The sequence below is a fragment of the Bufo gargarizans genome, chromosome 11 (assembly GCF_014858855.1).
Source record: "Bufo gargarizans isolate SCDJY-AF-19 chromosome 11, ASM1485885v1, whole genome shotgun sequence".
Classification (NCBI taxonomy): domain Eukaryota; kingdom Metazoa; phylum Chordata; class Amphibia; order Anura; family Bufonidae; genus Bufo; species Bufo gargarizans.
The window spans coordinates 32,002,897-32,015,154 of NC_058090.1; the positions used below are offsets into that span (position 1 = coordinate 32,002,897).

Consider the following 12,258-nt stretch of genomic DNA (forward strand, 5'->3'; position numbering starts at 1 on the left):
GGTGCATCAGTGTCCAAAGTCGCTGTGTTGGCCCAGCCTTCAACCAAAATAGCCCAAACTGCACAACCCATGTGTATACACACCTGTAACCTCTGTAACCGCTGATTCAGACAGATCATGGATCCAGAAGGACCTGTTCTTTGGTCAAGAACACGTTGAAGCTTGACAATCATCCTCTCTATCTGTCCATAATTTTCATTATACTTTTTCCAATGCTCGAGCACCGAGAGGGTGGATGCCTTTAACTCTGCAACCTGCAAGACAGACCAGAGATGATTATAGGCAAATACATACGTGATAGCCTTATGTTATAGGCTACATTGACCAATAACGGCACAATAAAAAGACAAAAAAATATATTAAAATTCAGACAGCACCTCTCCGCTAAGACAAATTTACTAAAAATATCAAACTTTAGTCTGAAGTTTCTGAGACATTGACCTAAAACCAAAGATGTTGAATACGTCTCCTTGTCATATCTTCTTCTTTGGATCTTGTTTCTAGCTCACAGCTTAAAAAAATGGAATATCAAGTGTCGGACTATCAGAGTTTCTGTAGCATTGGATGAAGATTCATGAATTTAACTGTATTTGCCTATTTTTGAAATACTGACCAGTTCGGAAATTTGATCCCTTTTCTTCAACAGAGCTTCCCTTGTCAATACCCCTTCACTAGAAATATTCTGGCCTCCTGTGGCCATACTGTTTGCGTCCAGTTCCTGAATTGCATTGGATTTGGCTTTCTGCTGTTCCTCCAGCACCTGTAATGAAATTTATAACTTCATTCTCACAATTTTACATAAAGTATATGTTGATCTGGTTTTGAGCTGCTAATATAATATCATTTTTGGAAAATTGCTGACTAGTATTTGATGGAAAAGAAGTGACAGTTGCTCCACAAACTCAAGTTCAGAGAAGTTTCTCTTTGCTCTTCTTGGGTCAATCTATAAATTGGAGTTACATTGCAGGCCAAGGGCTGAATTTTGGATCCCTTTGGCACAGATCAAGAATATACCGTAGCTTCGGTACAACACGGAACCGTAATATGACCATGTGCTTGAGGTCTTAGGTCGAAATTCTAGGACATTGAATGGTGCAATATTTCCAACGATGGAACCGAACCACTTAAATATTCCTCCCTGATGAGCTTGATATAGTAGGATTAATTAAACATAATCAAATCTTAGATATACCTAGGCTGCAATATTTGGTATAAAAGCTAGATGGCTGCAGAGAGGATGTCTAGACAAAGGGATTCCATTGCTTTGGCTTTCCCGCCTGGAGTATCCTAATTGCGTCCAGATGCATACTATGAGGGTATATACATCACGCTTCGTTAAAATACATCTCACAATCCCATTGCCTCATTTGTATTTTTAGGTTGTAAGGGTGACACCCAGGGGTTTGCTAATAACAGGGGTCTTCTGCTGTTGGGAAGGGGGGAAAGGAAGATTAAAATACCCCCATGAGTCTTTTCTTCTCATTATTTTACCCCTAGACTAAATTTTAAGATTTGGAGCATTGCAGACAACATAGTTAGATCTAATGTTAAGGGATCATACAAAAACTCTGCCATGACAAGCTTCCGGAACAAGAGAAATATCAGAGGGATCACTGGAATGAAAAAGTTGGTGATTGGTTTGGGAAACTTTTATATATATCTGGCCAGGTTAATGTAATTCCTTTTCTTTGACCACACCAGTCAGTTCCTCTATAACAGGTTTATAAAATCTGATCATATAGTCCTGATCAAAAGTTTAAGACCACTTGAAAAATGGCAAAAAAATCATATTTAGCATGGCTGGATCTTAACAAGGTTCCAAGTAGAGCTTCAACATGCAACAAGAAGAAATGGGAGTGAGACAAAACATTTTTTGAGCATTCAATTTATGAAAACAACGAATAAACTAAAACAGGCTGTTTTACAGATGATCAAAAGTTTAGGACCACACCTCCAAAAAAAAACTAAACCCCCCCAAAACAGAAATCCAACTTCTAAACATGAACTCAGTAATGAGTAGCTCTGCCGTTATTGTTGATCACTTCAAAAAAATATTTCGGCATGCTTGATGCCAGCGTTTCCATGAGGTGAGTGGGAACATTTCTCCAAGTGGTGAAGACGGCCGCACGAATGCCATCTACTGTCTGGAACTGTTGTCCATTTTTGTAAACTTCCCTTGCCATCCATCCCCAAAGGTACTCAATTGGATTTAGATTAGGGGAACACGCAGGATGGGCCAAAAGAGTAATGTTATTCTCCTGGAAGAAGTCCCTTGTCCTGTGGGCATTGTGTACTGTAGCGTTGTCCTGTTGAAAAACCCAGTCGTTACCACACAGACGAGGGCCCTCAGTCATGAGGAATGCTCTCTGCAACATCTGGACATAGCCAGCGGCCGTTTGACGCCCCTGCACTTCCTGAAGCTCCATTGTTTCACTGAAGGAAAAAGCACCCCGGACCATTATAGTGCCCCCTCCACTGTGGTGCGTAGAAAACATCTCAAGTGGGATTTGCTTGTCATGCCAGTAACGTTGGAAACCATCAGGACCAACAAGGTTAAATTTTTTCTCATCAGAAAATAAAACTTTCTTCCACCTTTGAATGTCCCATGTTTGGTGCTCTCTTGCAAAGTCCAAACGAGCAGTTCTGTGGTGTTCAAGGAGACGAGGTCTTTGAAGACGTTTTTTGTTTTTGAAGCCCTTCAGTCTCAGATGCCGTCTGATGGTTATGGGGCTGCAGTCAGCACCAGTAAGGGCCTTAATTTGGGTTGAGGATCGTCCAGTGTCTTGACGTACAGCCAATTGGATCCTCCGGCTCAGTGCTGATGAAATTTTATTGGGTCTTCCACTTGACTTTTTTGTTCCATAACCCCCAGGATCATTTAAGAGATTCCAAATGACTGTCTTACTGCGTCCCACCTCAGCAGCGATGGCGCGCTGTGAGAGACCCTGCTTATGCAGTTCAACAACCCGACCACGTTCAAAAAAGGAGAGTTTTTTTGCCTTTGCCATCACAACGTGTGACTACCTGACAGAAAATGACAATGAATCCACATCTTTGCACAGATTTGGCCTTTTAAAGGCATGTGGTCCTAAAACTTGGATCAGCTGAAAAACAGCCTGTTTCAGTTTAATCGTTATTTTCAATTAATTGAATGCTCAAAAAATGTTTTGTCTCGCTACCAGTTCTTCTTGTTGCATGTTGAAGCTCTACTTGGAACCTTGTTAAGATCCAACAATGTAAAATATGATTTTTTTGGCCATTTTTCAAGTGGTGTTAAACTTTTGATCAGGGCTGTATGATACAAACTGCAGACTTATGGGAGGACAGAACCGGTAATAACAATACTAGGCTCCTTGAAGCTTGTCTATGACAAGGGTAGTGTCATTGGACATAGCCAAGGTCCTACAACATCAGAAAATATTTGATCCTTATGCAGATGGCTTCGGCCATGAAAAGTCCAATGTCAGTGATTACGTTGCACTTTAGCAATATGTTCAAAGTCGGGTAGAGTAAAGGAAAAAACATATCTTTATCTAGCGAAGGTTTCACAAACCGTGCGCAGACAATAACATTTCACTGACATTTATTTCTATAACAACCGGTGTTTTGCTGAAGGAATGAAATATCCATCCTCAGGCACTTTGCACAATTGCTGCCTTGTTTGCTCTATACTCAAAGCAAAATAATCCTCAGGTTCAACCTGCAGTCTGAGAATCTCTTTTGTACGAGTGTAGGCTGACGCTCTCTGTTTAAGGAGACATCTCGCAGCCTGAAGGATAGGGCTCCCTATGCCCACCGGTGGAAATGATTCTGAGGGCTCATGCTTCTTCTATATATAACATGAGAAACTAATGTTTAAATGGGTATTCCCATCTGGTACATTGATGGCATAGCGCTAGAATATGTCATCCCCTCTGGGCCCCGCTCCTATGTGCATAACTAGACCCCCCGAAGTGAAGGGACAGCAGCCGAGCATACGTGGCCACCCTCCATTCACTGCTATAGAAGTTCTGAATGGAAGGGTACAATCTTTACCGACATATCATCAATGAGGCCTGATAGGTTGTTTGTGAACCAAACCATAAGATACAGACCATGGTGGCAAGTGATCGGATCCAAAGTCACTGCCAAATGGGTTGCCATTTGCTGGATCTTTGGGATCAATTATTGTGTGAGAGCCTAGTGAGAATACTCTTAAGGTGGCCATACACATGAGTCTAAAGTTGATGAAAATGGACGATTTCAATCAAAATTAACATTTCTCGGGTGAAATTTAACAACAAAAATTCAGCCGTGTTTAATATTTTCATCCGATAGTTAGATGAAATCAGATCCACTGCCACCATAAGGGATAAGAGGAGATATAGGGTGATAAGGTGTTCACAGTATGATGGTATCAAATGAAAGCAAAGTAGAAGACAGACAGACAGATATGAGATAGACCAGTGTTTTTCAATCTGAGGGGGTACAGAGGACGGCCATAGCAGCCAGGAGTGTTTCATTGATCGCTGCTAGGACCTTTCGCTATTTAGCTGTATAGTCATCCTTAAGACGGGGATACAGTTAGATGCTGTGGTGGGGAATGGGAACAATGTGTCCCTGCCGCTCACTGTCATAGGCCAAAGGCATAGTATTGTGGGGTGGCAGGATGGAGTATTGAGATGGAGGAGAGAATGATAGAAAAGTAGTAAACCAAGATATCTGTGTCAAACTCTGCAGAGACGAGACACGACTGAAAGAAACCATCATGGCGATCTGGTAACAATGGAGAAGACGTCACTGGATGAAAGTCAGTAGTCATCCATCATGGGGCCCATTGTGCTGTCTGTCATTTTAAACGGAAGATTGATGCTGTATGCTGTGCTATTCTTTCAGTCAAACCTGAAGGAACTGCTGTCAGAAGCTTAGACAAGATCCTACGACCACGGTGTGAAAATAGACTCATTTTGTTAACATTTATCACTGACGCTTCCATCGGGGTACTTGGCGTGAAAACGTTGAGAACCACTGAGATGGATAGATAGATAGATAGATAAATGATAGATAGATGATTAGATAGATAGATGATAGATAGATGATAGATAGATAGATAAATGATAGGATAGATAGATGGATGATAGATAGATAGATAGACACAAATAGAAAAATGTACATAAAACACATAGGAGCCGCAGAAGGTTTAGGCAAGGGCCACATCAAGCATTGTGATTTTCTTAGAAAAACCTTGCCTATTTCTGAGCTGCTGTCAGCACTTACCGCGCACTCTGCCAACACACTCTCCGCAGCTGTTAGACTTGATGGCCTATGCAATTTTTTCAGTCTTTGCTGTTGGGCATCAAACCAATTGCATACTGTCTGACTCCTACTTTCTTGGTCTGATATGCTCTCAAGTGCTTGCTCCAAGTGCTGAATCTGAAAAGAGAAAAGTGCGGTAAGCCCTCACCACTTCTTTAATACAGATACATAAATCCTAGTAACCCCGAATGGCTATTAGAGCAGAGTGGCACTAAGGACCTGTCCACTTTACCTTAGCCTTCTATGTAATGGAGAACAATTGTAAAGAAATAATGGACTTCAAGAAAAGAAACTTTTGGAGATTTTTGGAAGAAGTAAATTAATGCAGCTGACTCAATAATTGCAAGTATCTCTCTATAATGATATTATTACATGGGGTTGTCTGGTTTAGAAAACCTAGGACAGCTGCTAAAAGCATTGCTCACTCTGGAGGACACAGCCTGGCCATTCATTTCAATAGGAACAGTGTAATTCTTCATTTCTCCATTGGGGGGCACTGCTCTTGAACTGAGCACTTTTTGTTTTGCTTCCCCCCAGGCTAAGCTGATTGCTAGTGAATCCTGTGATTAACTTAATTTCCAGGGGCCCTTCTCAAAAATTATTCAAAAAGGAAAAGGGTACTTCCATCTATAAAATAACGGTCACTCTATGATCAGTGGAAGTCCAACCTATGGGCTCCCCATGAGCCAGAGAAACAAGGGCTTTTGAACAGCATCCCCAACTAAGATTTTTGCACTAAGCTTTTAAGGATGCAAATAACTATAGGAAATTATAATTATTTTTTTTTACAGACACTGAATCAGCAGAAACTGCAAAAATTACATGAAGTCAGAACATAAAAGAAGACCGCAAATATGTGAAAATAACATTTGAGGATGGACAAACAAGATTGCTGGCCATACACATGCCAGGTATTTTAGACAACTGTGCTTCACGATGGCAGATGACGGCAGATACTTATCTGCCGAAAAGTATATTGGCATGACAATTTCAGCTGCACGTTCATGGCATGATCAGCCAAATTCGGGCGAACATTTGCCATTGTGCTCAAAGACCAGGAAGTATTTTTTTTATTTGAAACTGATTCCACGGTTGGCTAGTTTAGTCTGCCATGTTGCTGGTGGGGTCGTTTTTAGGAACAATCCCACGGATGAATGATCAGTTGCAATGTGGCTGATTATCGTCTCAAATGTATGGCCGGCTTAAGACATGACGCCGCTCAAGACAACTACAATATAATATGATATTACTTGCATTACATGTACAGTAAATAATAAGGGCAGGGCTCAGGTTGATTGGTGTCCTGTGTAATACGTTCTCCAGACATCCCCCAAAGCTTTATCCTACAGTCTCCACACACAATCATCTATAGGTGAAACTCGAAAAATTAGAATATCGTGCAAAAGTCCATTTATTTCAGTAATGCAGCTTAAAATTAGAATTTTGTGAAAAGGTTCAATATTCTCGGCTCAGTGTCACCCTCTAGTCAGCTAATTAATCCAGTACCCCCTGAGCAAAGGGGACCTTAGATCGTGACTTTGGGGTTTCATAAGCTGTAAGCCATAATCATCCAAATTATAACAAGTAAAGGCCTGAAATCTCTCGCTTTGCATGTAATGAGTCTCATATGTTAGTTTCACCTTTTAAGTTGCATTACTGAAATAAATGAACTTTGCACGATATTCTAATTTTTCGAGTTTCACCTGCATGTTCAAATAATATTGCTGTAACGTAACCAAATAGCACTTTGCAACCAATAAACTATTGTAGATAGCTGCGAATTTGTGTGCAGTTGCCTTTCTATGGCTTTGGCCACAAAATGAGGTTCTGGGGAGGCAGGCTCTGGTTACCCAGGCCAGGAGAGCCAGTGCTGCCCCCTTCAGGAGCAACATCTGATGATTAGTAAGACTGGCCAGGTTTATGATATCCACATATAAAGTATAAAATGGAGTTCAAAAGGTGAAACTACACCTTAATGGACACTATACATACCTTTGCATTGATATTTCCTTGCATTTGGTTCCATTGTAGATTCAAGGTGCCCAGGAGTTCTGCAAGCTCTGTCCGCTCATAGCGCTTGCTTTCGACATCGCCCACGCTAAGCTGGAGTAATGACTGGTTGACATAATCGACAGTCCACTGCTTGTGGCTCATTTCTCTTCTCAGAGCCTGCCAAAAGGGACAAGCACAGAAAACCTTTCACATTAAAGGGCGGCTTATGTCATACATAATATCCAAAGTAATAGGGTCGGACTGGCCCACCAGAGTGCCTGAGGATCCTCTGGTGGGCCCAAGCAGTGACAATAATGGACCCCTAATAAAAATAAGGTCCAATATATACAGAGGGTGGGCCCTCAGAATAATTTTCTCTGGTGGGACCAAGGGACTTCAAGGCTGCACTGTAGCCACACAGTCAAATGATAAATCTACGGCTGCCAAAAGCCACCACTAGAGGAAGCTCACTGCACATGAATTTACACAGCTCCTATTGAACTCAAATCTGTAGACAGTGAATTATTTCTAGTGGAGACAGCGGGCAAACACTATGACAGGAGGAAGGAGAAGCTGACCAGTGCTAGGTCAATTCCCACCATGTACCACATACCAGTTGTATAGTCTGCCTTAATAGTAGGTACACCATGCATTATTATGGCACTGTACGCCTCATCTTACCTTATATCTCTGCAGAAGGCATCTGATGTCAGCTGTGGTGGTTGGGATGTTCTCTAGAGATTGAAGTTCTCTTATCTCATTGTCTTCTTTCATCCAGTCCATTAATTCTCCGATTGCTTCAAGGGATGGAAGTTTCTCCACAAGTTGCTGCAAAACACATTTAACATATCTTAGGCCAAGGCTACACAGAGACTTTTTGTAGTAAGAGCTCAGATGGTTGATTGGATATACCTCACATACAACATGTAAATCAAGAAGAAAGGCATGATGGGCAAAACAAGATTGAACACAAGTTGCATAAGAAACTTGTGGAAGTCATGTAACCATTACCATTGAAGCGATCTAGACTTCATCATCTGTATAAGAAAGAGTTATTTGCAGTTTGAATTGCTCAGGACCCCCGTGGGGTCGAAGTGTTATCTGCTATTTTGTGGATATGTGATAAATGTACACTGAGGGAAAACCTTAATGGGTTCTGCACTTTGTTTAAACTGATGATCTATCCTCTGGGTAGATAATCAGCTTCTGATCGGCGGGGGTCCAACACCCGGGACCCCCGCCGATCAGCTGTTTGAGAAGGCAGCGGCGCTCCAGCCTTCTCACTGTTTCCCGCTGGCCCAGTGACGTCACGACTTGTATCAACTGGCCCGGGTGGGGCTAAGCTCCATTCAAGTGAACAGAGCTTAGTCCCGCCCACGCTAGTTGATACTAGTTGTGACGTCAAACATGTGGTAGGGGGATCAACATCCAATATCTATGGATTTGTTCACACTGGGCAATGTTCTGCCATCAAATGAGGACTTTTGGTCATTTGTCGGGTGATCAGCGACACACTTGCACAGGCCAGATACCATGAATGGTCATATGAAAGTTTGTTTCCAATAACTGGCCCAATCCTCAGTCAATGTAACCTTAGGCCATGTCCACACTCAGCGGAAATACTGGGGATTTTCCATCTGGATTTGTGGGAAATCTGCAGTACATTACTGCAGCAGAAAATCCCACCCACGTTCTGCAGAGAGACGTCCATATGTCCCATTGACCTGCGCTGCAGATTTTTCACCTGAAGTATGTTAAAGGGGTTGTCCGGGTTCAGAGCTGAACCCGGACATACCCTTATTTTCACCCAGACAGCCCCCCTGAGGGGAGCATCTCATGCTCCGATGCGCTCCCTTGCCCTGCGCTAAATCACGCAGGGCAAGGTCTGTTTTGTTTTCAATAACACACTGCCGGGTGGTAACTTCCGCCCGGCAGTGTGTTCGATTACCTCACCGGCTCTGAGGGGCGGGTTTTGGCTCTGCCCTAGCCGTTTTACTGGCTAGGGCAGAGCTAAATCCCGCCCATCAGTGCCGGTGACGTCACTGGGGTTCCTGTCAGCCCCATGGAGAGCCCCGGGACGTCACCGGAACTCCTAAAAATGCCTTTGCCCTGTGCAATTTAATGCAGGGAAAAGGAGAGCATCTGAGAATGAACTGCTCCGATGCTCATGTCAGGGGGGCTGCCGGGGTGAAAATGGAGGGATGTCCGGGTTCAGCTCTGAACCCGGACAACCCCTTTAAAGAGGTTGTCCGGTCCCAAAATCAAACTTATTTTTCTATGCTCCTAACACCCCTCACCTTCCATACATATGCCCCCAATACCTGTTTTTCATGTCTGAGCTTTCTTTCCTCCCTGGAAGACATCAGACTATCCTGGCAGATCTGTTTACTTTCTCCCCTTCTTTCTTTGTTGAATACATAACTTTATTGATACACAAGCCTGGCTGCACTGCACAGTGATGAGTCACAGGCTGGCCACGCCCCCCACTGCTCTGCCTGCGGCATACACCCAGACAGGAATCTACTTCTCACTGTCTCCTATCAGGTATGTGCCTGATACACAGCCTGTTGTGTGCGATACTGCCTGCTGAGCTGTGTATCTAATCCCATCTTCTATGATACTGCCTGCTGAGCTGTGTATCTAATCCCATCTTCTATGATACTGCCTGCTGAGCTGTGTATCTAATCCCATCTTCTATGATACTGCCTGCTGAGCTGTGTATCTAATCCCATCTTCTATGATACTGCCTGCTGAGCTGTGTATCTAAACCCTTATGCACACAACCGTATCCATTTTGCAAAAAAATGTGAATCGCACACGGGCAGTAACCTTTTTTAGTGGACCAGAACTGCAGACCGCAAAACGGATTCAGTTGTGTGCCTGAGCCCTATCACTCATACTGAGCGCCCCATAACAGTGACCTCCACAGTGCCCCCATAACAGTGACCTCCACAGTGCCCCCATAACAGTGACCTCCACAGTGCCCCCATAACAGTGACATCCACAGCGCCCCCCATAACAGTGACCTCCACAGCGCCCCCATAACAGTGACCTCCACAGCGCCCCCATAACAGTGACCTCCACAGCGCCCCCCATAACAGTGACCTCCACAGCGCCCCCATAACAGTGACCTCCACAGCGCCCCCATAACCGTGACCTCCACAGCGCCCCCATAACCGTGACCTCCACAGCGCCCCCATAACAGTGACCTCCACAGTGCCCCCATAACAGTGACCTCCACAGCGCCCCCATAACCGTGACCTCCACAGCGCCCCCATAACCGTGACCTCCACAGTGCCCCCATAACAGTGACCTCCACAGCGCCCCCATAACAGCGACCTCCACAGTGCCCCCATAACAGCGACCTCCACAGTGCCCCCATAACAGTGACATCCACAGTGCCCCCATTAACAGTGACCTCCACAGTACCCCCATAACAGTGACCTCCACAGTACCCCCATAACAGTGACATCCACAGTGCCCCCATTAACAGTGACCTCCACAGTGCCCCCATTAACAGTGACCTCCACAGTGCCCCCATAACAATGACATCCACAGTGCCCCCATAACAGTGACCTCCACAGTGCCCCCATTAACAGTGACCTCCACAGTGCCCCCATTAACAGTGACCTCCACAGTGCCCCCATAACAATGACATCCACAGTGCCCCCATTAACAGTGACCTCCACAGTACCCCCATAACAGTGACCTCCACAGTACCCCCATAACAGTGACATCCACAGTGCCCCCATTAACAGTGACCTCCACAGCGCCCCCATAACAGTGACCTCCACAGCGCCCTCATAACAGTGACCTCCACAGTGCCCCCATAACAGTGACCTCCACAGCGCCCCCATAACAGTGACCTCCACAGCGCCCCCATAACAGTGACCTCCACAGCGCCCCCATAACAGTGACCTCCACAGCGCCCCCATAACAGTGACCTCCACAGTGCCCCCATAACAGTGACCTCCACAGCTGGGGATTTTCCCCCTTTGCAATGCATAGTGTAAAATCAGTGACTAAATGCGCATGCAAATTCTACGGCAAAATCCACAGCAGATTTTTTCTGTCCGGTGCGGACATAGCCAATCCAAACACACAGGGGAAGATTCATTATCTTCCTACGCCAGTTTTCTGGCGGAAAAAGGCCTCAAGCACCGTATTTGCAACTTTTTATACGCCATTGCCACATTTATCTCCTATTGCACCAGTTTTCTGGCTCTGAGCTGCCGTAGATTTCCGATTAGGCACACGGACTGCCAGCAGATGCGCCTAATAACAGACGAGGCCTGCACCTAGCCATAAATTAACCGCATTTTCCGGCAGCACAAGGCAGATCATAGACCAGAGTAAAATGCTATAGAGGAGATAAATCTGAATAAAATGTTAGGTTTTTGAATGAAATGTAACAGGGATAGGCAGTAGGGGTGTAGCTATAAGGGGTGCAGGGGTTGTGAGTCTGCACCCAAGCGTTGAAGCCCGAGGCGGCCAAAATGTCCCTCAACCCTTGAGGAGGCCAATGTTACCAATGTCAAGTGTTCGACTAGTTTACAAATTTTGCACTGCATCCCACAGGCTCCAAGTTATGCCCCAGGTGTGCAAATATCACAAGAATCAAATACTTGACTTTTCTTACTTGTTGCAGTTTGTCTTGAGTAGCAGGTAATGCTCCTATAAGATCCGTCCAACTTTCCTCAAATCTTGTCAAGCTCAGTTTCAGGACTGAAGTATCAGATTCCTTAGTCGGAGGAGCTGGTTACCAGTATTCACCACTGAGGTCTTCAAAGAAGATTTCTGGTCCACATCATTTGTAAATTCCTACAAACACAGTAACATCACATAACACTACAATTCATTCATCAGAAAATAAGAGACACACAAGTCCATTTTAACAATCCCACTTTAAAAACTGTAGCTTTTTGAGCAACCTCAAAAACCACCATAAAAGCTTTGGATGCCTGCGTAACT

The 12,258-nt window shown here is 44.3% G+C and overlaps 1 protein-coding gene across 1 annotated transcript in view; it reads right to left on the bottom strand.

Moving 5' to 3' along the window:
* Positions 1-12,258, bottom strand: part of SYNE2 (spectrin repeat containing nuclear envelope protein 2) — a 279,407-nt gene that overhangs the window by 42,108 nt on the left and 225,041 nt on the right. The window contains 7 exon segments of the mRNA XM_044271524.1: positions 84-254; positions 614-760; positions 5,257-5,412; positions 7,288-7,464; positions 7,969-8,115; positions 11,927-12,033; positions 12,036-12,108. Coding sequence (XP_044127459.1) covers positions 84-254; positions 614-760; positions 5,257-5,412; positions 7,288-7,464; positions 7,969-8,115; positions 11,927-12,033; positions 12,036-12,108 — 978 coding nt within the window.